Here is a 27,899-nt window from a genome sequence, read left to right on the forward strand (position 1 = left end):
AGCTTTCGTGAACATGCATCTGACAAAGTGAGCTGTAGCTCATGAAAGCTTATGCTCAAATAAATTTGTTAGTCTCTAAGGTGCCACAAGTACTCCTTTTCCTTATGTAACTAAGTGCACTTCACTGGAAAGATGTACACATTGTTGCTGAAAAATATACCAACCATACTAAAAGTATACACAACTTGTACACTCTGGGTGAAATCCTGGCACTACTGGAGTCAAATGACAAAACTTCCATTGACTTTAATGGGGCTGGGATTTCACTCTCTGTGTAGGTGGCGTGTGAGGATTCTGAGAGAGTCTGGGAATATTGTTTCCAGGGATATTTTGGTGCAATCTGGTACATTCAGAAGTCTAAATGTTATTCTTCAAAAGTATTTGATGTACTTCAGATAAGCCTTCACTGGCAGGGATGACTTACTGTAACAGTATCCAGCATGTGATCAACTCCATCAGAGGCTGGCGGTCATCCCAGGCCTCCTCAAATATGGCGGTGAAGTGCTACCAAGGAACTCCCAAGAGTCCCACTTCATCACCAGAAAAAGGAAGTGAATGAATACATGGTAAATTATGACTAGGGACAAGTTATTTATTACAATATATTACTACTTACACTGAAGTTAGGTATGACATGCAATTTTTATATCCTAAATTAGCTTTACAAGTAATTGTTGTAAATAGAATGAATGTATGAAATCTCTTCCCACGGACAGACATGTTTGAGCAGGTCAGAATTTGTAAATGAGAGGGGAATCAGCTTTAAATCTGATAAATAATTCTTTAAAAAATAGAGCTTTTTTCCTCTTTGCACTTTAGAGTGGAGAAGGATCCTTGACACATCATAAACTCTAGGGTACAGATGTTGGGACCTGCATGAAAAACCCCCACAAGCTTATTTTTACCAGCTTAGGTTAAAACATTCCAAAGGTACAAACTATTTTACCTTTTGTCCCTGGACTTTATTGCTGCCACCACCAAGCGTTTAACAAATATAACAGGGAAAGAGTGCACTTGGAAATGTCTTTCCCCCTAAAATCCCCCCAAGCCCTACACCCCCTTTTCTGGGGAAGGCTTGATAAAAATCCTCACCAATTTGCATAGGTGAACACAGACCCAAACCCTTGGATCTTAAGAACAATGAAAAAGCAATCAGGTTCTTAAAAGAAGAATTTTAACTAAAGAAAAAGTAAAAGAATCACCTCTGTAAAATCAGGATGGTAAATACCTTACAGAGTAATCAGATTCAAAACACAGAGAATCCCTCTAGGCTAAACCTTAAGTTACAAAAAGACACAAAACCAGGAATATACATTCCATTCAGCACAACTTATTTTATCAGCCATTTAAACAAAACAGAATCTAACGCATATCTAACTAGATTGCTTACTGACTTTTTACAGGAGTTCTGACCTGCATTCCTGCTCTGGTCCCGGCAAAAAGAACACACAGATAGAGAGAACCCTTTGTCTTCCCCCCCCCCAGCTTTGAAAGGATCTTGTCTCCTCATTGGTCATTTTGATCAGGTGCCAGCGAGGTTGTCTTAGCTTCTTAACCCTTTACAGGTGAAAGGGTTTTTCCTCTGGCCAGGAGGGATTTAAAGGTGTTTATCCTTCCCTTTATATTTATGACAGATGCATAAAGATTTGTTTTCCCCTTTCCCCAAAACAATAAAAGTGCCAGGAGCTCAATTTCTCATTTATTAGTTTTCTGGTTTGTTTTTCCCCTCATTAATAATTTTGATTAGCCAACACAGTAACAGGATGTGGTTTCTTTTCCAAGATACAACACTTTCCATTTCAATTTTTTTTAAATCTGATTTTCAAAACCATAACAAATTGATTAAAATACTATTTAAATGTTTTTTTTTAAATCAGACTATTTCAAAACCCACCAAGAACAGAACTATTTTGAAATTTTTATGAATTAAGTATTTTTAAACAACTCTTCTAATGACTGCAGAAAAGACTTCTCACTTATAAAACAGCCCCATTTATTGACTACCATAGTAATTACCTCCAGTAGCTCCTTCAACTTGTGTAGCTCCCTCCTCGCAAGCAGCTTGGGCCCCTCCAGTTTCTTCATCCTGACACTGGCTACTTGCTGCTGCAGCCTGCAGACTCCTCCTCTGCCAAATTTCTTCGGAGTCATCTCTATCCTGTAATTCAGCTAGCTGCCGAGCCTCCTCTTGAGTGCTGGGTAACCGCACCGCAGGTAAAGAGCCAGGAGTGCACACAGAGTCCTGTGTTTCTGTAGCAGGCTCGCTTCTGGTCACATGGGTGGCACAAGCTCCCTCTTCCTCTTCCTGAGAAGAAAAGGCAGGAGTCTCAGAAAACCTGGCACTTTCAAAAGAAGAACACCGAGTTTCAACTGAGGAGAGACGTGTAGTCACACTTTCATTGCAGGAACTGTCCGCCCCTTCCACATCACTCTCTCCTTCTGGCCTGGTACTGACCTCACTGACACTTTCTGTGCGAGCAGGATCGCTGTGCTCAGTTTCTGAGGATATCTGGGAAGGTTCAGATCCTTGGTCAATGGATTCCATTTCACTAATACCTCTTCTGCTACCAACTGCAGAGTCTGAAGCTCCCGTGTCTGCACTGCTAGTAGGCTGCTCTGCCACCTGACAGGCACCCAATTCACTGCTAGCCCATTCTACCGACAGATTGTTCTGAGAATCTGGCTGGCCTTCACCTTCTTCTCCTGCTAACTCTGATGGTGGAAGCCCTTGGAGAGTCTCCTGCTGGTCATCAGAGGGCTGCAAAGGATTTTCAAGGGCTGGTGCTTTCCCATCCTCTGCAAGACCTTGCATTATCTGATTTGATGATGAGTAACTTAAAAAATTTCCTTCAACACCCCTTGTAGCTCCATTAAACATTACTAAACCGCCATCTTCTTCCAAGGAAGACTGAAAACCCAGATCTTTATGCAACTCATGCTCCTCTTCATCCGAGTCAATGTGAAGCATTGCATTAAGTCTCGTGTCAGTAGGAAAACTACTCCTTAGTTTCGGGGATGCCCCAAGTGAACGCTCACTGCAGGCAGATGTCCCAGGTCTGGGATGACTATTATGTTCTATTGCATCCAGATAGTCATTCAGTGAGTTCTGGCGACCTCTGTTAGGTGATGACCTTGCAGCAGTAGAGGTTAACTCCTCCTGGTCCATTTCTAGAGTTGTACTAGTCCTTAAAGAATGCGTAGAGACTGCATTTCCAACAGACTCATCAAGGATTGGGCCATTTAAACAAATTGGAAGTGCATCATGGTTCCCTGCTGGCAAGTCCTCATCATCAGAAGGGCTTCCTAAGTCTCCATTCACAGAGTTCACTCCTAGCAAAGTACCAACTGTTTCTGGTGAAGCATCTGCAGTGAAACACAAAGACTGGGAATGAGACACATGAATATATTCGTTCAGTTCATTCTAATATCTCTGCACAACACGATGCTATAAAAACACACTTCTGTTAAGATACCCATTTGCTGTATACAAACAGTGAAGTGAAAAACAAAACCAAAAACAAAATAAAATACACTTAAAAAAATCTATACTCCTACTCATGCAGGACCAACATTTATAGACTTCGCCCAATCTAAGTTTAACCTATTTTGTACAATAAGGAAACACAATATGCATGAAGTATCACTATAAAGGACTCCCATCCTGCTCTTATATATTCAGCACATTGCCAAAATTGGCTTTGATAAAAAACAGTTTTCTAAAGTTTGTGCTCTTGTTCCTAAGAGCAAGATCTGCACAGAACTTGAGACACATTAACTGCAACAGTCTCCTTATGAGGCAACGAGATGCACCGCAGCCAGTATCTGAAATTAAATGAGGCAGTCACAACCTGTACAAATATGACACTCTGCACAGAACAGTTTTATATTTACTTAGGTTTTTTTCTCTTTAGAAAAGGAGGATCTAAGTTCCATGGATAGTAACTGTATGTCTACACTTCAAAAATGACCCCAGCAGTGAGTCTCAGAATCTGGGTCAACTGACTCAGACTTGTGAGACTTGTGCTACAGGGCTAAAACCAGCAGTTGAGATGTTTGAGCTGGGGCTGGAGCCTGGGCTCTGAAACCTGGGGAGGGAGAAGGGTCACAGGGTATGTCTACACAGCAGCTAGACACCCGTGGCTGACCTGTGCCAGCTGACTTGGCCCTGTGGGGCTCAGGCTGTTTCGTTGCTGTGTAGACTTCCAGGCTCGGACTGGAGCCCAAGCTCTGGGACCCTCTTACTTCTCAGGGTCCTAAGGCCTGGCTCCAGCCCGAGCCTACACAGCAGTGAAATAGCCCCACAGCCCACGCCCCATGAGCCTGAGTCAGTTGGCATGAGCCAGCCAGTGATGTCTAGTTCCCGTGTAGACATATCCTCAGAAACATTTTTACACTTTAGGAATTGAAAAGAATGTATGAGGTCAACTAATCTCCCTACAATGAAAATACTTGTATGCCAAGTACGTTTGAATATATCAGCAATAAAAAAAAGTAGAAAATAAATAGGATAAAATTAGTATTTAGCAGTACTGCTAATAATAATCTCAAAAGTAGTATTTGAAATGTTTGGTCCATCACTTTCACACAAAGCTTTTCTATAGTATGGGCACTATACACAACAGGATTAGTATGTGTAACAGGTAGTCATAGTACATAATGATTTTCTCTACCCAATCATGTGTGCGCACAGGTTTTAAATCTCACCTTCATGAATGGAAGATGTAATCTCGACTTTGAATTGGAGATACCCACTTACATGGTCAGCTGGGAGCCTTCTGCCGAGGTTATAGCTGAGAATTTGGTCTCTACAGAGAAGAAAAAAATTACTGTTCTCTACATCTTTTACTATTATTTTAATTTTCAAATGTTTTACATCACAGGCTCCTGTCAGAGAGATCCGGCATAATAAAAGGTAATAGAGAATCATGAATTCATAAAAGTGAGCATCACGTTAGCTTGTGTAACAGAGCATGCAGACTGTACACTTCCTAAAAGACAATTACCAGATAAAGCAACATAGCATATCCATAAACTATGCTTTCGTCTTTATTCCAAATATAAAGCGTGCACTGGCAAATTTCATCCACCCACAAATCTTTTCTTAGGCCATGTCTACACTACCTGCAGGATCGGTGGGTAGTGATCAATCTACTGGGGATCGATTTATCTTGTCTAGTGTAGACATGATAAATTGATCCCCAATTGCTCTGCCATCGACTCCGGAACTCCACCACTGCAAGAGGCGGAAGCGGAGTCGACGGTGGATCGGCCGCCGTCGATCCCACGCTGTGAGGACGCGAAGTAAGTGATTCTAAGTCGATCTAAGATACATCGACTTCAGCTACGCTATTCTTGTAGCTGAAGTTGCATATCTTAGATTGATCCCCACCCCCAGTGTAGACCAGGGCTTAATAGAAAAACAACAACAACAAAAATGTGTGTACTTTAAGATTACAAAACCTTTTCATTTCTGAAATCATTCTGCCCTCTGGTGGTTTTTACTGCACAGAAAATATTTTTAATTATTTACCTGAACAAGAGACACTATAATTTTTATTTTTAGGTTCCAATGCAAGAAAGCACTTATGCTAAGCTCTTATGCATGGGCTTAAATTTATACATGTGCTTAAGCCTTAGTAACTTCAATGGGACTTAAACAAGTGCTTACGTGCTTCCAGAACCGGGGTCTTAGGATGAGATTCTGAGCAGCATAGAACTCACAGCCCAGGGTCCTCTCCAACATAGTTTAGACAGCTGTGTGGGGCCTTGTCTAAGGCCTTGTTTACATGGGAAAGCTTTACCATTTATACAAGTATAGTTATACTGGTGTAACCCCCCATTTGGACATACTTATTCCAATATGAGTGAGACTTTTTTTGGTTCAGCTTAAACCCCTTCCCAAACGACAAACTAAACCAAAAATGCCACTTCTATACCAGCGTAAGTGTCTCCACATGGGGGCTAGGGGTAATAGCAGTACAACTATAGTGGTTTAAATTCACACCTTTGGAGAGATTTTATATATATATATATATATATATATATATATATATATATATATAAAGCTGGAATCTCCACATCGCTACATGCTACAGCCCTGTCACAGACACACCATTCCTGTCCTCAATCAGGCATGTCCTCTTTGCCAGGGCATAGGAGGGGGATCCTCAGAAGACAGCCCTTTGGCTATCTTTCACAGCTCCTGTGCTGGCATAATCCTCCGCCAGATGGAAAAAGAGCTTTTAGAGCTCCTTTACGCTGCTCTAGCCATTTTATGCAGCATAAACAGGCCAGAACGGTGGGTGAGAATCACACCCTTAGTGCCTACATTAGGACAGGCCATATTAACTTCTGATTGGCTATGTTTCATATTTTCCACAACAGCTTCACAAAATTCAAAATGCGTTGGCACTTTAACTACACAAATATGCAGAGTATTGGTGCAAACAATGCCACAAATCAGGACTAATTTCAAATACAGACAAGGCCTAAATTAGCACAATGTACCTTGAGAATGGCAAGTTCCAAGCTTCAAACATTCCATTACATTCCCATGAATCAAGAGTAACATCACTGACATGGGAAAAAAGCGTGAGCCAGGAATGCTTTTTTATAGTTCCTGTGTACAAAATGCAATATTCCTCCTGTGCTCCTCAAACCAAAGCAAGTTTTGTTCAACAGAGCAACCATAGCGTACGTCTATTTTGTGTGTGAAAATAAATCCTGTATATTCAGTTGATTTGGCACGTCTGGTAGGAAATTAGATCTGAGTGGATGATCAATGCAAAAGTCTCTTTAAACAGCATTACATTAAATTTACAAAATAAGGGTCTGATTCACCACTGTGTTCCTCTGGTTTTACGATGCTGTAATCTATTGGAGTAATTTACTAGTGAATCAGGACCTTAAATGTTTAAGCTGGAAAACTGCCAAATTGCTTCATCCCCAGCTCGTAACAGGAAAAAGCCCTCATGGAAAGCAAGTACCTTCTCAATAAACATGTCTAGCCCCTTTCATCACTCAATACCAGTGGCTAGATCACAAGTTATCCAGTTAGAGACAAAATACACTTCTATAATAGCAGTATAATACCTTCTTTGAAATCAGAGTAAGTTCCACCACTGCAAATTGTGGCTTTGTTTGTCTACTTGAGAGGTTTGCACATGTGCATTTGCACCAGTAGCTGAAATTGGGGCTAATTCTATGTTTAGATAAGATGTAAATTAAGGGTATTTAGAGAATGGCAGCTTTCAGACTTCAGCTTGTCTAGTATTTATTCAACATTCGCATTCCTCAATATTAGTCAAGACTCGAAGAAGGAACTTCAATAATAAATAATTCCAAAATCTTACAATTCTGAACTTTCAAAATGGACTTTTATTCAGAAGATGATTCAGTGCTAAAAAATGCACTAGGTGAATTAATTAGAATTTGTTTGCATTTTAGTCTTCTGTTCTAATGAGGATGGAGCTTTGTAGAAAGCATCTAGATAGCACATTGTACAATTCTGTATTTGAGAGAGAAAATACAAAATTAAATCAGTAGCCTTCAGCACTTAGGAAACTCCAATTAGTGCAGAACGTTGCCACACATCTCCTCAGCAACACAATGGCTACTGGGAACATATCAAACCTCTCATCCAGTACCTACACTGGCTTCCCAAAGAATATCAAATCAAGTTCAACATCTCAGTCCCTACCTTAAAGAGGTCCAGGACTGGGCTTAAGGATACCTAAAAGACCATCTAAAGCTCCGAGATGAAGACTGTGGTCAACAACTTTGTATTCTGGCACAACTGCACTCTCAACAAGAGTAAAGTGTGTCTGTGTGGAAGACAGAACTTTCTCCAGGAGCAGTCCAAGACTGTGGAATGAACTCCCACTAGGAACTAAGGACTATCACAAACCTCACACACCTTCCGCTGCAAGTGCAAAGAATATTTCTTTGATCTTGCCTAGTCTAATATAAACACAGAGCAACTGGTGTCTATTTATATATTTTTATATATGTGTGCATGTATATACATACATACATACACACACACACACACACCCACCCCACTATATAAAAAAACACCTCCGCTGCACATGGTTCTCCCTCTGGGGAGAGGGTGAGAGAACAAAACACATGACAAATGTGTAGTCATGTAGTTTAACACACTACTGGAATACTACGGTGATGAGCAGTAAAAAAAAATCGATATAGGATAAAAAGAATCAAAGTCTATATTATACAAAGTTAAACCTTTGGGGCTTGGATTAATGCCATATTTTTAAAGCTTTAATTATCTCCACCTGTCCTTGAAGTCATCATGATGATGAAAGAGATTTCATTTTACTAGCTTGTTCAAAAAGAAAAACCTACTTCAGCTTACTTCTTACTTTATCATAATTTGTGTACTTCACAGTTATATTGTCTATACTTTTCTTCCAATCAGTTTGTTTCATACACCCATTGAGGCGTCATAACCTAGATTGTAAACTCACTGGGGAAGAGGCTGTCTAGCTGTCTAGCGCCTAGTCAATGGGCCCTTGATCGCTGACTGGTACTTCTAGGCACTACTGCAATAAAAATAACAGTAATTACTTGTCCTGGATGAGAGGTTAAAATATTTTTTCAAGACTGCTTTAAAATAGTTCTAATGCTAACACATTACCAAACTGAATACCCACCCATTTTCTCCTTGTGCACTTAATGTGCAATCCTTCCTCCTCAGAATGATATAAGATAATGTATATACAACTGAAATATGGAGACTGAAAATCTCTTCCATAATTTTGGCTGGTAAAACATACAGAAGAGAACTCCCTGGATATGGATAAGCACACCAAAATCACTAAGGTAGTCCCCAGACTTCACACAAAGCACTACTATGAAATAGAGAACTAGAAGAACATTTTGAGCATCAATGTAAAAATGAACACATAAGGTGCCACGGGACTCTTTGCCGCTTTTACAGATCCAGACTAACACAGCTACCCTTCTGACATTAAGCAATATTCTGACAGTCGCTCACAGAGTTGTTACATTCGTCTAGTGTCGAGCAGTTTGCAAATTTATTAGAATAAGCCTCTTATTCTGATGTATCATAATTTATTTAAACTGAGATCTGAATAAAACTATTGCACTAGAACAAATATAAGTATCACATTTAGAAATCAAACGACAAATAAGCAATGTGGGTTTTTTTAACGCAGGACTTCTTAGGAAAGTCAGTTTATATATGAAGCTGAGATACTCTTGATATTATAATAAAGTGTATGGGCAGACCCCTTTAATTCAAAATTACTCAACAGAAGGCACCATCAACATTTTAATGGTATACTTTTAAAACAAAAACAAACCAAAAAAAAAAAAAAAAAACTTACCTGTGTAAATACCACCTTGGGAAACTTAAAAATTAAAATTGTTTTCAAATTGAATTTGCCTTTCTCCATTCATGCAACTTCTTATTTTGGTGGTAATATCTATGAAAAATAGGGAAATTCATCTTACCTTAGCCCAAAATTTCCTTTCTTCTATGGGAAAAGTCCACAGATCCAGTACAATTGGTCTTATTCCTGCTTGTAGCTTCTTGAGCTCAGTAACCAGACTTGTCAATCAGTGAGGCTGGGAGTGGCCACACTCCCGAAGACCCAGTCAGCTAACCAGTCCAAGATACTTCGAAAGCTGTTTTGTAGAGCTACGTCCTTTAAAGTTTAATTCACAGGTTAATTAAAAAAACTTAAAATCATACAAACGTTTCATGCTGCAGAGCAACGTGAAAATCCACCCCAAATACAGTGTTCCCACAAGTGAAAATTCCACCCAAGGAAATATATGTTTTTTCCACATAAAGAAAATGGAGGAGAGTGAGACACTAAGCCTCCCTCAGAATCATAATCCTTGTGCAGAGTGGGTTGTGCAGAGTGGGTTGGATCTGTGGACTTTTCTGCTAGAAGAAAAGAAATTTTTGGATGAAGAAAGAAATTTTCCTATTCTTCTTTATAGGGAAAGTCCGCAGATCCATTACAATGGGATGTCCAAAAGACGTGTATAACCAGGGAAGGAAAACAAAGAATGAATAAGGAGAGAGTGCTCTCAATTTTTTAAATATATTCCAGGGTGAACATACAATGCAGACCCCTCCATCCAATGGAGGAGGCTGAGGAGGTCTGCAAAACTTTAAATTTGCAAAACTTAGCAAAGGTGTGAAAAAACACATGACAAGGTAGGCACTGTACATCTGTATTTGTATGTTGTATGTATGAATCTTCAGGTCAGGAGGATTCCATGGCTCTGAATGAATGAGCACGTTTTCTTTCGGCCCACTTTGCGTTGACGCAATACATCCAGGCCTATAACTTACCACTATGCTATACATATAGACCAGCCCCTTTAGATGCCTTGTTTGTAAAATACCTTCTCAAGGCTAAAAGAGAAGTGTGTTATAAACATATCTGAATATCCTATTTTACCTAATACATCTCACATATTGTACATTTAGTTAGATTTAATTTTCTGGCCTTGGGTGCAGATTCTTCTTGTAGAGACGACATAACCAAGTGGCGTTGCCACTTGAATTGGACATGAGACCCAGAACTTCCCCTGACAATGTAGGGCCAACCCCCACTCACTCTGCTTCTTGTGGCTGTCCAGGAGTATGTTATGACATCCCCCCAATCTTCCCCCCCAAAAAACCAAAAAAACCAGTCATGCTTTGGGCCATGAAAGAAAGTGAACAATTGCAGCTATTGCCTATTAATTTCTTCATCTGGAACAACACTTCAGTTTCTTTGCTGGGTTCTGGATGCAGCTAGGTCCATGGACAGGCAGGCAACTCAAGGCCATCTCTCCTCTTGAAGATGCTGTACACTCCATTCTCCTGTATTTTTCCTTTTCTTTTCTTAACTGATGCTATGATGTTTATTTCCTCTTATATGAGGTGCCTGAGTATACAACAGCTTTCTTTTTGTTTGTTTTTTAAATATGCACCCGGGAACAGAGATTAGAAGCTCACAGCCACATTGAAGATCTGGTACCACCTTGTTGATAAAAGCCGTTGCTGAAGTGCTGTACAACACCACCGGTACATCTTGGCTGATCAGGACTGGACTCTTAAAACCTGATTGCTCTGCCCTTGATCCAACTGACACCATGTTGGAGGTCTCATCTTCCATTATCCTTGGATAAAATGGTTCCCTCAATAAGGTTCCCTATTCTTGAAGCTGGCACGGATTTTCTTCACCAATCCTTTCTGACTGCAACACGTTGTGACTTTCCAAGTACTCCTTGGCACTGGGGCAAGGGAAAACAGGAATGATGGGTACTACAACCTCAGGATATTTAGAAATTTATGGAGAAAATAACCCACATGGAGTCTCACTCTCAACAGAATGTTATTGCTAGTGACCTTCATTCTTATCCAAGACATCAGAACCATGATAGATGTGTCTGGAGAATGAGTGACATTGTGCTTTCTGAGCACTGGCTTCTGAATCCTGATCTCTGATAGAAATAAACGCCTCTGGAAGTGGATATCTATGACTACTCCCAGAAGTAATATTGACTGCATGCCATCACTTGGATGTTAGTGATATTGCCAAAAAAAAATGTTGTTCCAAAAAATCTGAACTACATAATGGCTGTTTTGCGTGCCTTTTCCAGGAACAGTAATCTGATGGATGGGACACCTTATGTGTATATGGGAACCCTTTCTGCTCAAGAAAAAACAGCATTGACTTGCATTTTGGAAAACACCCCTAAAAAGGCAGGTAGGCCCAGGAATAAAGAGGTATAGTTGGTAACTTTGTCTGTTGCATGTCACATTGATATGTCCTCTGGGAGGGTCGCATAATAGTATGTAAATAGGCGTTCATCAGATCAATTATTGATGGAAATTGATGCTTTGGTAAAAATTAAAGGTCTCCATCCTGAATTGAACTGTGGCTTTTGGAGAAAATCCACTCAAGAATTTCCAAATGAGCCTCCTGTTTGGAATTTGGGCACTAGAAAGAAGACAAAGAAGAAGTGTAAGTCGTCTTGTTCGCTGGGAGATCAATTTTGCAGCAGACGAATACGGCAGCCTTCATATGCTCGCTTTCAATTGGTTGGAAGAAGGGGATGTCAGTCTTGGTTTGAAATGCTTTTAATTCTCAGATGTAAGCCAACTCGATATCTCAGGCTAAGATTCATTCTTCTGACAGCATTGATCCAACACTTGAAATTTCCTGCTCTCTATTTGGGAAACCTCTTCAAACCAAATCAGCCCGTAGTCATACTTGCTTGAAAAAATGCAGAGGGTTGTCCTGCAGTATCTCCTCCGTCTCTCATGTCACTTTGTGTATTCAATCAGCTCAGCTAGATGGACATATCTCCTATAACTCATAACTGGATCAAAGAGTGCCAAGACCCACAATAAGTTCTGTATTTCCTTTTGAGCTACCAGAATGCCTTAGATTATGATTATTTTATATTTTATTATTAATTATTATTATTATTAAAGGAGGATTTACCTGGTAGTGCCATCTATAGTCACCAAAGCACCTGTCCTCAGGATACTTAGCAGTAACAAATACCCAATTTGCCGGGGGATTGGATTTCTGGAAGAGTATACAGTACTCATAATACTCCTGAGAATGGTTTCAAATTGCTCCTCAAAAGCTGATTCTGAGGTTCTTCCCCTGAGGGTTCTAGCTTAACGACTGAAACAGCTCTCACATAAGTGAATCTGAGGAGACTTCTCTGCACTTTCTGGGCTCTTTCTTGTCCCTTTCAGAGCCTTTACTCTGGGAAGATTTGCATTACAGTGAACTAGAAGGGGAAGAAAGTCCCTGCACCTCTTTTTCCTCCTTTTACTAGGAAAATAAAGCCTTAGAAATTTCCTTTGTGGAGGAGTGACTCCTGTGGCCAGGATCTGTAGTATGCCTTTATCTTTCCTTCCTAGTTTGTCAGAGTTATAGGGGAGAAAGTGAGAGAAATTAACCTTGAAGTCCAGCCACTGCGTGAATCCTGATTTATGGAGTTTGCCACCCCCTAAATGGTAGGACAAAGGGAGAGAGAGAGTGGCCTCTATCACCTATGATAACAGAATATCACTGAAGAGAGAGCCTGGAGGGAGAACACCACCACCTGCTGCTGTGCTTCTGAAATAAGTGCAACATTTGTAAGGTTCACTCTTTTGAGATGATCCCTTAGTAGGGTTCCTTAAACTTTACAGATTCTCCCTAAACCCCTGCTTGAGGCAAGGGCACATGGCACAGCCCTTTTGTGTCACTGGATCCTGCTGTGAACCAGGCAGTCTTACACAAGATGCCACATGGCACTGCCCTTGGTCCTGGGTGGACTAATTTTAATTAGCAAGCAAAAAACCTTGATTTAAATAATTTTAAATCATGTTTTGAATCCTAATTTAGCTATTTTCCTAAAGAAAGGCTGAGTCTCATTTGTTGGTAACCATTACAACATGTTGGTCTGCAACTAAATATAGCCTTTACACTAAATTTGGTGGTTTTTATTTTATTTTATTTTTTTGGCAAACCTGGCGGATACACTACATCCACACACATTTAAGCAATATTATCGCTTAACCTACATTTATTCAGATTCTTAACTTTCACATTTTTATTATGACTAGAAAATGGTGAATGTTGCCATTTCTTATTTACTAGATGATTAATTTTTACTTCTGATTTGTGTTAAGATCTATTTGGATGGAAATGCAAATTCAATTAAAAGCACAAAAAAAGCACATACATTTTAAAAATAATATTACTAACTTAAATGTGCTGGATACAAAAGAAAAAACATTTTAAATGCAAACCATATTTTGATAAACGAACATTGATTAAATAAAGGAGGACTTATCTATAGTTAGGGAACTGAACTAATTTTGGCCCCTATGTCCTTCAATATTTTAGAACTAGTAGATCTCATCCTCTCATGTCTACTTTTTGAAACTGCTTTTTCAACTCCCAGTTAGAGTCTTAACTTTGAATGAACTAGTCATTGAACTGCACTAGCTGAATAAACTGAAATGAAGAAAATATTCTCTCTGCTCCTGCAGAAGAGACTACATGCTGTCAAAAGCCAGTTAGCACTTCAACACAGTCTGGTTCTAGATGCATAGCCAGTGACTTCACCAATTCACTAGTTTGACTTTCTTTAAAATATGACAACATACATGTACTACTTTATATTAAATTTTATATTTAAATTATTTGAATACATTATGTAAAGGCTTAAAGTTATAATAAGATGTCAAATTCAAACAGTTTTTTTTAAATAAACCTATATTTAATTGAGCTTAGAAAATCTTTTAAAATTTAAAAAAAAAAATTTAAATCATCAATTTTTCTACACCCTGCCTTTGTCTCACTGAATCCCATATTAGGCCCTGCTGTGCTAAACAGCAGCCCTTTGTTTCACCGAATCCCTTAGCGAGACAAGCAGAGCTGCACATAAGCTGCATGGCATGGTCCTTTGTTTCAATAGATCCCTCAGTGTCAGGCAGACTTCCATAAAGGCTGGCTTACACCTTAAACCAGTCAAAAATAAGTGCATGGTCTCAAGTTGCAGTGGGGGAGGTTTAGGTTGGATATTAGGAAAAACTTTTTCACTAGGAGGGTGGTGAAACACTGGACTGCGTTACCTAGGGAGGTGGTGGAATCTCCTTCCTTAGATATTTTTAAGGTCAGGCTTGACAAAGCCCTGGATGGGATGATTTAGTTGGGGATTGGTCCTGCTTTGAGCAGGGGGTTGGACTAGATGACCTCCTGAGGTCCCTTCCAACCCTGATATGCTATGATTCTGTTCCAGTAGCCCTTTACCGCCTGCTTGTTCCTCCATGTCTGGGCTGCTATCCCTCTCAGCCCTGCAGGACTGGCTATATTGGGATTGGTTGATTCACAGTGAGCACGGTCCCATCAGCCTCACCGGTGTGGAAAGTCTGATCCACTACACGAGCAGGGTTCAATTAACCTGGCAGCTGTGGCATGGCTGACCATGATAGGGTCTGATTAGCCCAGGCACTTTTGCATTCTTTTTTGCCAACTTCTCTGTTCCTCTTATTTGCTGTGAGGTGTTCTACCACAAATGCCTGCCCAGACATGTTACGCAGGAAGCTGCTGCAGGCAGCAACCTCAGTATAAGAAGGGAGTTTCCAGCAACCCTGCTGCAGAGCCCCCCATCACTCCTGAGGCTAAATAATAGCCCTGTAACACTTAGAATCCCTTTTGGTTTTGTTTTCTTGTTGCTCTAAGCAGGAGGTCTGGTAAAGTCTTCCAGCAGCTGCTGAAGGCAGGTCAAACTGGCTAAGTCTTCATGGATATGGCCACTCCCAGCCTGCCTGATTGACAAGTCTGGTTAACACCCTCAAGAAGCTGCAAGCAGGAGTAAGACCCATTGTACTGGATCTGCAAACTTTCTCTGCCAAGGCCACTATTTGCCTGACAACCAGGATGCAAACAAGAACATGATGTTACTCTCACGCCCTTTAACTTCCCAGGAAGAACATATTTTTTGCTTCTGCTTCTTATGGCCTGATCCAGAGCTTCCTTGAAGTCAGTAGAAAGACTCATTGACTTCAACGGGCTTTGGATCGGGCCCTAAAAGAAGAGTGTTTGACACAGTTCAGCTCCTCCCATTTTCTTCAGATGCGTGAATATTAAGAGAAGTATTATTTATTGTCTACTCCTAGAACTATTAAATGCACTATTAAATGAATTTTAAAGATCCTGATAAAACAAAGTACTGTACTGGATTATTTCTTAATTTATATTTTAATTTGTATACATACTATTATCTGTCCACTCTTAACCTACAGCCATCTTCCTCCTGAACCACAATGCCAGGGCCCAATGTTCCAGCCCAGAATCCCTTGCCTTTATCCTTCCCTCCTTGCCCAACTATAGAATTCCAGAGCCTGTCCAACCATCAAGCAAGATTGGACAGTGTTTCCATCCCTACCAATGGTCACTTTGGTTATCTGAAAACTTGTCTTTTTAAAAAAAAATAGTATCGAAAGCTAAGAAAAAGTTTTTAAAAGCACAATAGATTAATTTTGGGCCCCATCAAACCTTTATTCATAGTGAAAATCAATTTCAATTTTGTGGTATTCCCAATACTCAGAACAATACCCAATTAGAATCCTTTCATTTCTACCCAGTTAAACCATTGTGAAATCTTTCTCACTATTAAGCTAACTATTAGAAATGTTTGAACTATAAAAAGAAACAAGACAATAAAATCTTTTTGTTCTAAGTTGGCACACTACTGTATATTGCTGGAAGTAGCTATGCCTTACTTCCTGATTTATTAGCAACAAGTTAATTTTTTTTTGCCTCAGAAACCTTAAAAAAATAAGTTGTAACAAACCACACACAGGTGCTTACACACACAAATTTAAAACAGTCTAAGAAATGCAAGCATATTCGTATCAGAGGTCATAAGGCTACAGAGAGATTAGCTTCCTGCTATGGCAAGTCTGTGGTATATGATCACAATGAGTATACGATTAATTAGCCAAGAAAAGGTCGTTTGTGCCAGTATCGCAGATGCTGATCTGATCTTCCCTACTGACTTAATTAACAACAACGAGTTAGTTTACCCTATTGCATGCCTCTCCAATAGTCTCTGGACTGGTATTGTTAACTTCCCAAGAAAGCGCTTGATGATAGGACGACTCTTGGCAAATTTGTCTTTAATTTCAATTTCCAAGACGTCTGTTAGAAGTGCAACAAAAGAATATTTCTGAAAAAAAGAACACATTCAGTAGTGTATCATTACACCGTTATTCAACATATATGTACATTTACACCACCCGTATGTGACAGGCAACCCAAAGCAATGTTTATTGATGATGACAGCTGCTTCCAGATTACAAAATGATGCTTCAATCATTAAAAACAAATGATTCTCCCTCCTCGAAGAATAAATGGCTTTTTCATTTCTATATTACTATGATGTTTCATCAAAAATGACAGTTTGGTGAGGCATCAATTTTCTGCTTGGAACAGCCTACATCAACTACTTAGACTTCCACTGGCCTTCACCTTTCGGATTTCAGTACAAATCACCACCTTACAAGAAAGGCTAAAAACAGTCTGGCTGGTTGGCTAAATAATTCTCAACAGGGAACAAAACAAGAGGCTAGAGTTCAACTTAGTTACAGACATCAACCAGACAGGTTCAAATCGCTGCACATCTGGCAGAGTCATAAATCAGCAAATGAATGAGAGTCATGAATAAAAACAAAAATTCTCATCCTTGTCAATCAGGGTTGTATTTCCTGTGGCTGTTAGCCATCTGTTTGCTACAGAAATTGCAAGTTGTCATTGTGGAACCCACAGAGAAAAGGAGAGGGCCAATTCTGCATCAAGTTCAGCATATGTAATACAATCATAAGATAGTACTGTCAAAGCATTGCTACAGGGAAACGCACATCAGTTACAGCATGCGAATATAGTTTGTGGTCCAATGAATACTGCACAATACATTATCACTTTAGTAATAAGTTGCAAAAATAAGAGACCAGAGAAGAAAGGAGGAAACAGAATAGAGGAGTTTTTTATTTTTATTTTTTTACTGGCTATTACAAAGAAAGACAAGAGACTCCAACTAAAACTCTTATTTCTGAGCTTAATTGTGAGGGAAATCTGCATAACTGTGAATGATGCCAGAGTGATATCACTGGGGGAAACGCCCTCTATTTAGCCACAGAACAGCTAGACCATGAGTAGTGGCAGTGTTAACAGTGACCCTACACTGTCCTGCTTTGTTGCTAATCTACTTCAACCATGTTCTCTGTTAAGATTCCCATTCCCACTCTGTCCTTGACCTCTTCGTTGAGTCTGTGAAGTCAGACACCAAATGTGGCGGGGGCACATGTACACTAGAATGTAGACTCAGACCATCAATTCATTTCACAAAAACCAAACCAAACCGTGAATAGCCTCAAAAGGTTACAGGTTTTGGTTACTAAGAGGTATTCATTTTAATATTATTTCCAGTTCAGTGGGTTTTTTTCAACACACACATTTGCCATTCAGCACTCAAATGTATATGAGACAGTGTCATTTCAGTGTCCATTCTAACAACAAAACAGCCTTCCCTGTGGAAACAAATCTCAAAAGTTGCCTTTTGTCAAGCTACATATAATAATTCAAAGATCATCCCCCTTGCCTGATGACAGAGAAATCTTTGACCTTGCCAGTTGCTATGCGCCATGAGAGAGAATAATTTCTCAATTAACTGTAGTCCAAAACATTGCCCAGGTTGAGCCTGAACATGAATGTTAACTTCCTGTGCCTTTTTGTAATGATTCTTCTCACAACATATAATCCATTCTAATTAATTTATTCCTGCAATTTCAAGGAATCCACAGGGCTATTAAGCAATTCCAAAATTTGCTATCAGAAGAGGGACTGAGAAGCTCACAGCATATGATTAAAACATGTTACAGAAAACAACTGTTCCTACCCAACAAGAGGGTTCCTACAATTACTGCAATTTTCATGTCAATTTAAATAACCAGCTCATAGTATCAGACGTTAAAGACCAATACAAAAAAGAAGGAAACAATATCCTAGTGACTTATTGCACTAGCCAATTGAAGGAGTTCTTAAAAGGCATACATTACCTCTCTGTGCCAAACAGGATTAGTTGTGTTACTGATGATAGTAGACCGTTTTTCCTGACCATGATGGGCAAATGTAGGAAATGTGCTTTTCTTTCCTGGCTGAATGGACATCTTTAGGTAAGGATCAGGATTGAAGAACATCCCTTTTTTAAGCCCAACTGCTCTAATATCTTGAAAGAAAGAAGGAAAAGGAACAAAAAGATTAAAACATGAAGTTCACAAATGAGGTAGTCCTAAAATATTACCTCAGATTTCAGTTTAACACAAAATTACTCATACTATGATTAATTAGATCTAGTGAATGGAAGTTGCCTATGGCAAGAATTCACTCAGTTTTCCTGAGAGAATAAACAGATGAGGTAATGAGACTAGACTGGGCTCTTGATTTACATTCCGGTCTCCAGTTATTTCTAATATAAAATACTTTGCGCACTTCTGACTCTGAGTTGCAGAATTGTTTTTTTTCTGTATTTGCATTCAGAGAAAAAGCACCTAATCTCCACTCCTCCACATGCTGCTGGATTTAAAAAAGAAAGAAAGAAAAAGAAAAGAAAAGAGCCACCCATGAAATAGGATAATGAAACAATGTTTTTCAGGATTGATACACTGATGCATAAAGATCACCCTAAATATTCAGAAAGCAAGATGGTGCTCTGGGCTGGGAGGCACATGGTCTCAGCCCAGAGGAAGAAAAGCCACTCCCAAGAGAGGAGATGCGGAGTTTTCTGAGGATGTTTCTTTCTTTACACAGAGGTTTTCCCCCACAGAAACAAAGTGTGGCAGCCTTGTGCCATCTGCTGTATGATGGAGGAACATACACTGATGCTCACCTGCTAGAAGAACTTTTGTTCGTATCCTCAGTACCTGCTTAAATGCTGGGGCCACAAGCCTCAAATAGCCAGGGTAAGAGGGGCACTTTCAATACAATAATTGATTTTAAAATTCACTTTCAAAGTATTTTTCTTTTCCAGTTCCCCGAAGCCACAGATTTCTGGGTCCTTCTTCATGAGCTATCCTAGCATGTAGTGTGCAGTCTCCAACCTCAGTGAAGCCGGCACACACGAGGTCAGATATGCAATTTTGTATGTAGTTTTTGCACACCCAGAAAAAGGTTGCTGTACTAAAATGAGACCCTGAATTTGGATTCAACCTAAAAACCCCAACCTAACGATCAAAAGTAATCGTTGGGGGTGAGGACATTAAAAATAGTATATAGGAAATACCATAAAATACATACTAAACCCTTTTAAGAGCAATTTCTTCATAACTGAAATGACAGAGAAAGAACATTACAGTTCTCTATCATGCACTTCTCATCTGAACCAGTTAGACACTCTCCTTCTCCAGGCAGGAGCACAGTTATGCTTGTGAAGGAAGAAGCCCTCTATGCCTCTTTGTAAATGGTTATCCACCAACCATGAAAAGCAATTCATGCATAAAGAGACAAGAACTCATTAGCAAGCGAGACTTTAATGTTTTCCCCCACTTTTTAAAATATATCCACAGAACGTAATCTCTGTGTGCATTCAGAATAATTTAAAATTAAGAACATGCAGGATCCTACAGCCTAAGGCAGATATATTATTTCATCACGTGACCCGATTTTACATTGATATATTAATATAATAATGTACTGCATTATATCACTAATGCTTTCTGACATGCACTGTCATGGCCTATAAACAGCAATGGTTAGGGAGGTTCAGCCACTCTGCTTTCTAAGTATTCCCAACTAATTTTAGAGACCTCTTTATAAAAACAACCTATCCTTTCATCATCTTTAAAGGCCAGCATTTTGAAATGGGTTTATCTGAACATAGTTAATTAAAGTGCTCTTAGAAAAGATTGGAGAATGAAAAAGAGCAGGCTTTTAAAAAAAAATATGAAAGGCACTTCCATAAAAGGAAGATTATAACCTGACCTTTAAAACAAAGTCGGTAAGTCAAGATGGGAGCACAGTGAGGATTATTATTTGCAACTGTGTTTTCTATTCAATGTTTTCCCCAAATATTTGTGCTCAAATTTTGTTCACACACTAGTCAAGGAAAATGGACTTCTCAGCCTGTAGCCAAAATTTGTTTCATGATTAAACAATGTTAGTTTCACACCAAAGCAGAAGTCATAGACCTGCTTTTCCCAGTCAGTCTGCCCAAACAAGATTGTTATTTCCATGCTCTGTTGCTAGAGGAAGTGTAAGGACAAATTTACCCTGACCGTGCACCTGTTTTGACTATCCCCTGGAGACAGTGCAGGACCTAAGTTTGTCTTTTTTGGCAGACTGCTTTCTTTACTGCTTTCCTCCCTTGGTAACCAGAGTGCTGATGAGCAATAAAGGTATTTATGAATGGACAGATGCTTAGTTAGCACCACACAGGATCAAGCCAGTTGAAATGTTATATTTATCCATGTTCATCTCTGATGGGAGTGTTAGCAGATCAAGAATGGATCAGAGCATTGCAGCAGACAGAGGGGAAAAGGCCATTCTGAGTGAGTGAATTGATGAAGACAGCTCCTTCCCACCATTCCCATACATGCAAGTTAGGTGCTCCACTGAGCAACTATTTTGGGAACAATAGGTGGCATATTCAGAGATCTGTCCTGGAGGGACTTCACGAATAGAAACTTAAGTTTTGAAACATTAAAATGAGCAGAACAAAATGCCACCATTTGTAATTACTTCAATTGCTGGAGCTAAAGGCTGAGTTTTCAACTCGAATGAGAAGGAAAGATGTGGCTACACAGGAAGTTAGGCTAGATAATCTAGTGATCCCTTCTGGCCTTAAAACACAGTTTCATTCACTTCAGCTTCACTGAGCGTTCAATCATGGAATTAAACTTTTACAAAGAGTTCATGTTCCATGGGTGGGGACAGTTTTCATCATGACCAAACTGACACATACTATAAAGATTATAGTGAAAAGGTGTAGTGCAACTAAACTTCTATCTTGTGCTAGAGATGCCCAATTGCTATTCTAATTTTTTTCCATTCCATCTCTTCTTCTCCTCCAGGTTTTGCTACTATAACTGACCTTCCTGCTTAGATCATGAGAAGATGTAACATACAATTTAGAACGCCATTTTAATGTCATTTGTGTTCACAATTATTATTTGTAAGTGTAATTACAGAATTCTTCAAACGACAACTTGATTTTTCCTTTCCTCTGAGAGAGTCCTCCATTAGGGCAACCAATAGTGAAAGTTATTCATGTAATTTTTAAAAGTGTATTTTCTCCGGTCTGCCGGATCATCTAGTCGGACCACCTATGCAGCACAGGCTACGAGTATCCCACACTAAACCCAGCAACAGAAATTAGTTCAAGGTATTACCAGCCCTCAGGAAACTAAGCTACTATGTGCCACAGGCAGAGGATAGGAAGGACCAAGACGGATCAATCCTCAAGGCCCCTGAAATGGGAGGAAACTGATTAAGTGAGATGAACCTAGATGATCCTGACAAGAAACCTGCAGAGTTGCTGCCAATCCGACCTGTTGGAATATTCTTTTCTGACTCCACATATGGCAATTAACTAGTCCCTGAACAGGTGACATTTCATTGTACCACCAAACCCCTATGAATACCTAGCAGCGTGCCATCTGTAGTAAGAGATGGACTGTACACTCTGCAAATGATGGGTCCTGTGGCTAATCACTGTTGCATGTGTTCGTTGTAGAGCTAGACCCCCCTTTATGCCACCTTTCTGCCTCCTCGCTAGATCAGTCTCATATCTCCTACTTGTGGGTCACGTCTTCTGTCTGGGATGCAATCCTCTGCAAAAGTGGATATTTCATCAAAATAGTACATAGTAAATTCAACTGTCCTCTGATGCGATATTATACCCACATTGGAGAGTAATGCAATTACTGATGTAAGCAGTGTCAGGATGAGCTCCACCCTGACATCTGGTGGTGAGGTGTGGCAAGTTGTGGAAAAGAACTTCAGGGGTCGATCTCATTTGCATAGGCACACCCACCCCACCTAGAATGAGGCCATAGCTGCCCAAATGGTCACTTTGGCTGCTGTGGGATCCCCAGTGTCTCTGTTATTGGGGCAGGAAGAATAAATTGTTATTACCCTGATTATGGGAACTGTGCTTGGAACTGTACTTGGCCTTTTGTTATGATGGAGGGACTCACCATCAACTAAGTAGCACTCGCTAGGCAAGGGTCATGGGTTTTAAAACTCTGACTGGAGAGAGGCTGGGGACAAGTATTAATACTTGGTGGCATGGGCCCCTTGGTGAGGGCCTTACATGCTAATTGCACTTCCTCCTCTCTCCACTGTGGAATATCAGAGCTAATTTTGATTCCATTAGGAGTCTAGTTACAGGCTGCTGAGTTCACTTTGGGCTAATGGTGCACCAGCACTGAGGCTCACCTACTGCAAGCTGAATTCACCAAAGAGCTGAACTGACTAAGAGCTGAAATCACTGAGTGTTGTGTTAAGTAGTGGGGGAGCCTGAAGATATATTGTGGAGCAGTTTGTGGGATGGCTGGAGTGCCTTGTGGACAGGCCGGTGGAGCAGTTCGTAGGACGGTGGGAGCTGCTTGTGGGACGCGGAGCAGTTTGTGGACCGGCTGGTGGAGCAGTTCGTGGGACGGCGGGAGCTCCTTGTGGGCCGCGGAGCGGAGCTGAGTGAAGGAGTTCGTGGGCGGCTGGCGGAGCGGAACAGAGCAAAGCGAAGGCCTATGGAGCTGTGGGGTGGTCAGCTTCAGATCATGTAAGGTGCCTCTTACCCCCGTCCCATCTCCACCCAGGTTGGGAGGTAAAGCTCCGCAGATAAACTTTCGAACTCTGGGGCTGCCCTGACCAGGGACACAGACTTTTGGGTCATTGGACTTTTGGGACTTTGGGTGATTTGGGGTTAGAATCATAGAATACCAGGGTTGGAAGAGACCTCAGGAGGTCATCCAGTCCAACCCCCTGCTCAAAGCAGGACCAATCCCCAATTAAATTGCTGGACTCAAGAACCAAAGGGAAAGGGGCATGCCCCAATTTGCTTGGGGTGGGTTTTTTTCCTCATGGGTTGTGTTATGAATCCTGTTGGTGTTTCCCTAACATAATGCCACATTGTTTCTCTCTGTTATTAAAAGGCTTTTTGCTACACTCAGACTATGTGCTTGCGAAAGGGGAAGTATTGCCTCTTGGAGGCGCCCAGCGGGGGTGGTATATATTTGTCCCAGGTCACTGGGTGGGGGCTCGAGCCGGTTTGCATTGTGTTATTGGAATGGATCCCCTAGATATTGAACCCGGCCCTTGTTGCTGCCAACTCTGACGGGCAGAAGTGTTGCACTTAAGTATGAAACAGAGGGATTTTGGCCATGATTTAAGTGTAAATTGCAGTAGTGGAGTCACTACTGATATCTCTCTATAATCATATTCATACAGGGGGCTGGGACTAATCTTTCACCCCCAAAAGTAGAAACTTCTTGCACTTAAGACAAAAAGAGACCTACTTTGCCAACATTAGTTAGGTTCCTGATCCTCTCTGCAGCCAGCCCTGGAGGGCAATATCATTCACACAAAGGCTCTACACCCTGCAAAATTCTGTTTACAAGGTAGAAGTATCTCCTTCTCCACACAAAAAAGCCCAAACACTTAAAAAACATACTACCTTTCCCCTAGACACAGCACCTTTATGGAAAAATCTTATTAAATTTGCCATTCTATAAAATGTTTAAATCAACCATACAATTCTTGCAGCTGAGCTAGAACTCTCTGTTACACTCTATAGGGTTTTGGAGTGATTTTTATTGAACCCTATTTATTTTCTATAGGCTCTCTTGTGTTTTTCCCCATTAATTGCTACAAAACCATTCTAAAAGACAGCGTTAGTGTGTTCTAGTCCTACAGAGAGAGAAATCTCCTCAAGGTTTTTGTTGTCTGTTCTTCCAGATTTAGGGACCAGATTCTACCTTCGTTGTTCACATTGAGATACTTTACTCTCATGAGACCACATATAGATTAAGCACTAATCAACATGAGTAAGAGTTCAATTCCTTTTCTCGGTTACTGACTGGGAAAAAAAGTGTTCAGAAAGATTTCACTATTTACAACCCTTGTTGTTTTGGTATTCTGTCCATCTCTCAAAGCAATGGGACTACCTTGCATTCCATTAGCCCTTTTCTATGTGCAGAAAAGATAGCTTTACCACTACTCAGTCTGAGATGGATGTTCCCTTGGGCACACTGAAAATTTCTTGGAGACTTCTCATGCTAGGTCCAACAAATTGGTTTCATTCACTTCTGGATATAAATGAATCTGGTTTGCTTTCAGCATACACATGTTCTCAATGAAATTATATAATCTGAGCCACTAGCATGCACTCCTAAAGAAGACAGATGCAGCTGAAGAGGAAATGTTTTCCATCTTTGAGTATTTTAGTTCAGTATTTTTTTAATGTACATTTGCTTTGCCATAGCACAGTTGGAGTTAATTCTGACTTTCAGTAACAATCTAACACAAAACTCATGCTTGTTTTAGTGGGATAATGCAAGATACTTCTGAAATCTTACCTGATAATTCAAAGCTGACTAGTTTCCGAGATTGCTGAGTTGCAGAAGCACCTTCATCCATGCCATCCACCCCCATCTAAAGAGGGAGAAAAAAAATGAAGCGTATCATGGCATTTTTCATTTGTTTTTGTATGTTCATGAGGATGGTTATGAAGTACTCAGGAGAAAAATATTACCCATAGACAAAGCTATAATCTGAAGACACCAGTACTTGTTTCCGTCCACCCCAAATTCCCTGGAATTTCACAAATACTGACAACTGTCTGTGCAATGTAGGGTCAATATTGCAATACTGAGAATATTTCTGAACATACATAATGCATTATTATTAGGTGTGTGGAAGGTATTAACTGGAGAAAGCGAAAGTACTTCTTCCTCATAGGTTTTTGTGTCCTCTCAAAAAATCAATAGCGCAAATTGGCATCTTATACATAAGCATGAACTAACCACAGACACTGTGCAGTAAGTAGTTCCATGTACCATTTATGACCTAAACACAAAATACATGGCTTACTGAGGGCAATCAATCAAAATATTTAACATCTGTGTGACAAAATAAGGCACATCAGATTTCTAACTATGGCATTGATCTGAAAGTCATGCTCATACCTGGGAAACTTTCCCTGAGGTTTATTTCTACTTTCCCTGATAAGGGCTTTTTTTGTTTGTTTGTTTTTGTAAGTTTCACTTCTTAGAAAAAAAAATCTGCCCCATTGCCTCCTTCACAAGTGGAGTTTTTGCAAATGCATCAGTAGGAGGAGCTTGCCTCCCCCCCCCCCCCAAGAGTGACATGTATCCAGCTAAACAACCCATCACAAATCATGGACTATTAGGGTACGTCTACACTGCAGCTGGGAGGGAGCCCCCCAGACCAGGTAGAGAGACTTGTGCTAGCTCCACTCAAGCTAGTGCACTAAAAACAGCAGTGTGGCTGTTGCAACACAGGGGGCAGCTCAAACTAGCCACCCAAGTCCAAGCCCACATGACCTCCTTGGACTGAGCTTGGATGGCTAGCCCATGCCATTCCCCGTGCCGCAACATCCATACTGGTACTTTTAGCACACTAGCTCGAGAGGGGCTAGCACAAGTCTGTCTATCCACACTAGGAGGCATGCTCCTAGCTTCAGTGTAAGACGTACTCTTACTTTTCGAATCAATTGAAAATATAGGGTTTGTGTTTCAGGACAAATGGTTCCAAAAGGAGGCACAGCACTCTCATCCAGCAGGGAAAAGACAATGAATTGCTAGGATAAGGTGAAGACAACCTGTGGAAATGCTTACCAGATTGTAAGTCTGATAAAGCTTGATACCTGGACACACTGTAGGGTGTACACTGGGGGTATCTCTAATAAAATAGAGTGTTACCAAAGTGATTTTATATTTAAAAAGAGAAAAATATATTGAGGATATATGCTTGTAAATTAAGGGTATAAAAAAAGATACACAATAGAAAAACTATTAAGTGATCTGTTTCCAAGAATATAAATCATAGTTGGGGTGTAAAACACTGAGAAAGATACTGCAGTCTGGCTGCATTTAGCCATATGTTAAATCTGTGAAAGATAAGACACCTCTTTACATCAAGACTGGATAGCTTTCTAAAAATGAAGCTATTACTCAAACAGAAGTGACAGGCTTGATATAGGAGTTACTGGATGAGGTTCAGCGGCCAGGAATTCAGACTACATGATTGTAATAGCCTCTGCTGGCCTTAACATCTTTAATCTGTGAAGAAACTCAGCTTTGCCTTAATATAAAAAGTGTAATGGCGGTCTTTTAAAAGTTTTTTTTAAACAAACAAATATTGCGATCTCATCTGTTAATCTGACTGCCATGCCAATCGTCATGGAATGTATCTACACACTACAGCAGTGCAAACACAAAACAAGACTAAGCGGTGAGAATTAATCAGCATCTGAAGTCTAAGAATTTCCTCATTAGCAAAATTCTAACATTTAGCAGAACATGTAGCAAAGATGAAGAAACAGCAGTGAAAGAAAAAGCGATGACAATCATGTCTGAGGTCTCCATTGGCCTTGAGTCTCTTCAGAAAGGATGCACAGTGACAGAAAATTTACATTGTTCACATCTCAGCATATTTCATTTTGCATAAGTACAATATTCACGATTCACCGTTTCTCATGCAATAACATTTCTCAATATAGTGTTCTTCATTCTGTCACGTGCCTATTGACTATGAAACTGTTATTCCAAATGACTTCATAAGGGTAAGTCACCTGTGACACCATGCAGCAGAATGACCTGGTCTTCCATGGACAATGGGTTAACTCCATCTCAGCTTCCTCTATCCTTTGCAAAGGTGCTTGGAAAGCAGAGAGGGGTATATATATATCTTTGGGACAGTTGGGCTGAACACCAAGGGTCATAAGAACTGTGGAGTTTTCGGGTTTTTTTTTTTTGGGAGGGGGGGCTGTTAACTTATATTGATTTCTTGTTCCAAACATTCTTCATTAAGAAAAAGTCCTCACGGATTCTGTGTATATTTTTTCTGAGGCGTCCTTCCATCAGATAGGACCACATTATCATACTAATAAATCATGGCAACAAACTATCCACATGAGTGATACTTTTTTTTTTTAAAACAGAAAAAATGCCTCCATTCAATTCAATGATTATAAAAGTAAAAATACATCCATGTTACAGCAGGGCTGGCACTTTGAGGGCATATAATCCAACACAATGACAATGAAATACAATCTTGAATACCCACATCTTTCACATATTCATTGTATATACCCACACTGTACAG

The 27,899-nt window shown here is 40.1% G+C and overlaps 1 protein-coding gene across 6 annotated transcripts in view; it reads right to left on the reverse strand.

Moving 5' to 3' along the window:
* The window catches only part of HECW2 (HECT, C2 and WW domain containing E3 ubiquitin protein ligase 2), a 265,113-nt gene that overhangs the window by 73,506 nt on the left and 163,708 nt on the right, over positions 1–27,899 (reverse strand). For 5 of the 6 annotated variants that reach the window (XM_073306249.1, XM_073306250.1, XM_073306253.1 and 2 more), the window contains 5 exons: positions 25,130–25,205; positions 18,617–18,786; positions 16,586–16,728; positions 4,705–4,805; positions 2,017–3,363 (listed from right to left, as the gene is read on the reverse strand). In XM_073306249.1, the coding sequence (XP_073162350.1) occupies positions 2,017–3,363; positions 4,705–4,805; positions 16,586–16,728; positions 18,617–18,786; positions 25,130–25,205 (1,837 nt within the window). The remainder of the gene's footprint in view (positions 1–2,016; positions 3,364–4,704; positions 4,806–16,585; positions 16,729–18,616; positions 18,787–25,129; positions 25,206–27,899) is intronic. The other variant, XM_073306251.1, reaches the window with a different exon arrangement.

Source organism: Lepidochelys kempii, chromosome 11, assembly GCF_965140265.1.
Source record: "Lepidochelys kempii isolate rLepKem1 chromosome 11, rLepKem1.hap2, whole genome shotgun sequence".
In the NCBI taxonomy this organism is placed as follows: Eukaryota; Metazoa; Chordata; order Testudines; family Cheloniidae; genus Lepidochelys; species Lepidochelys kempii.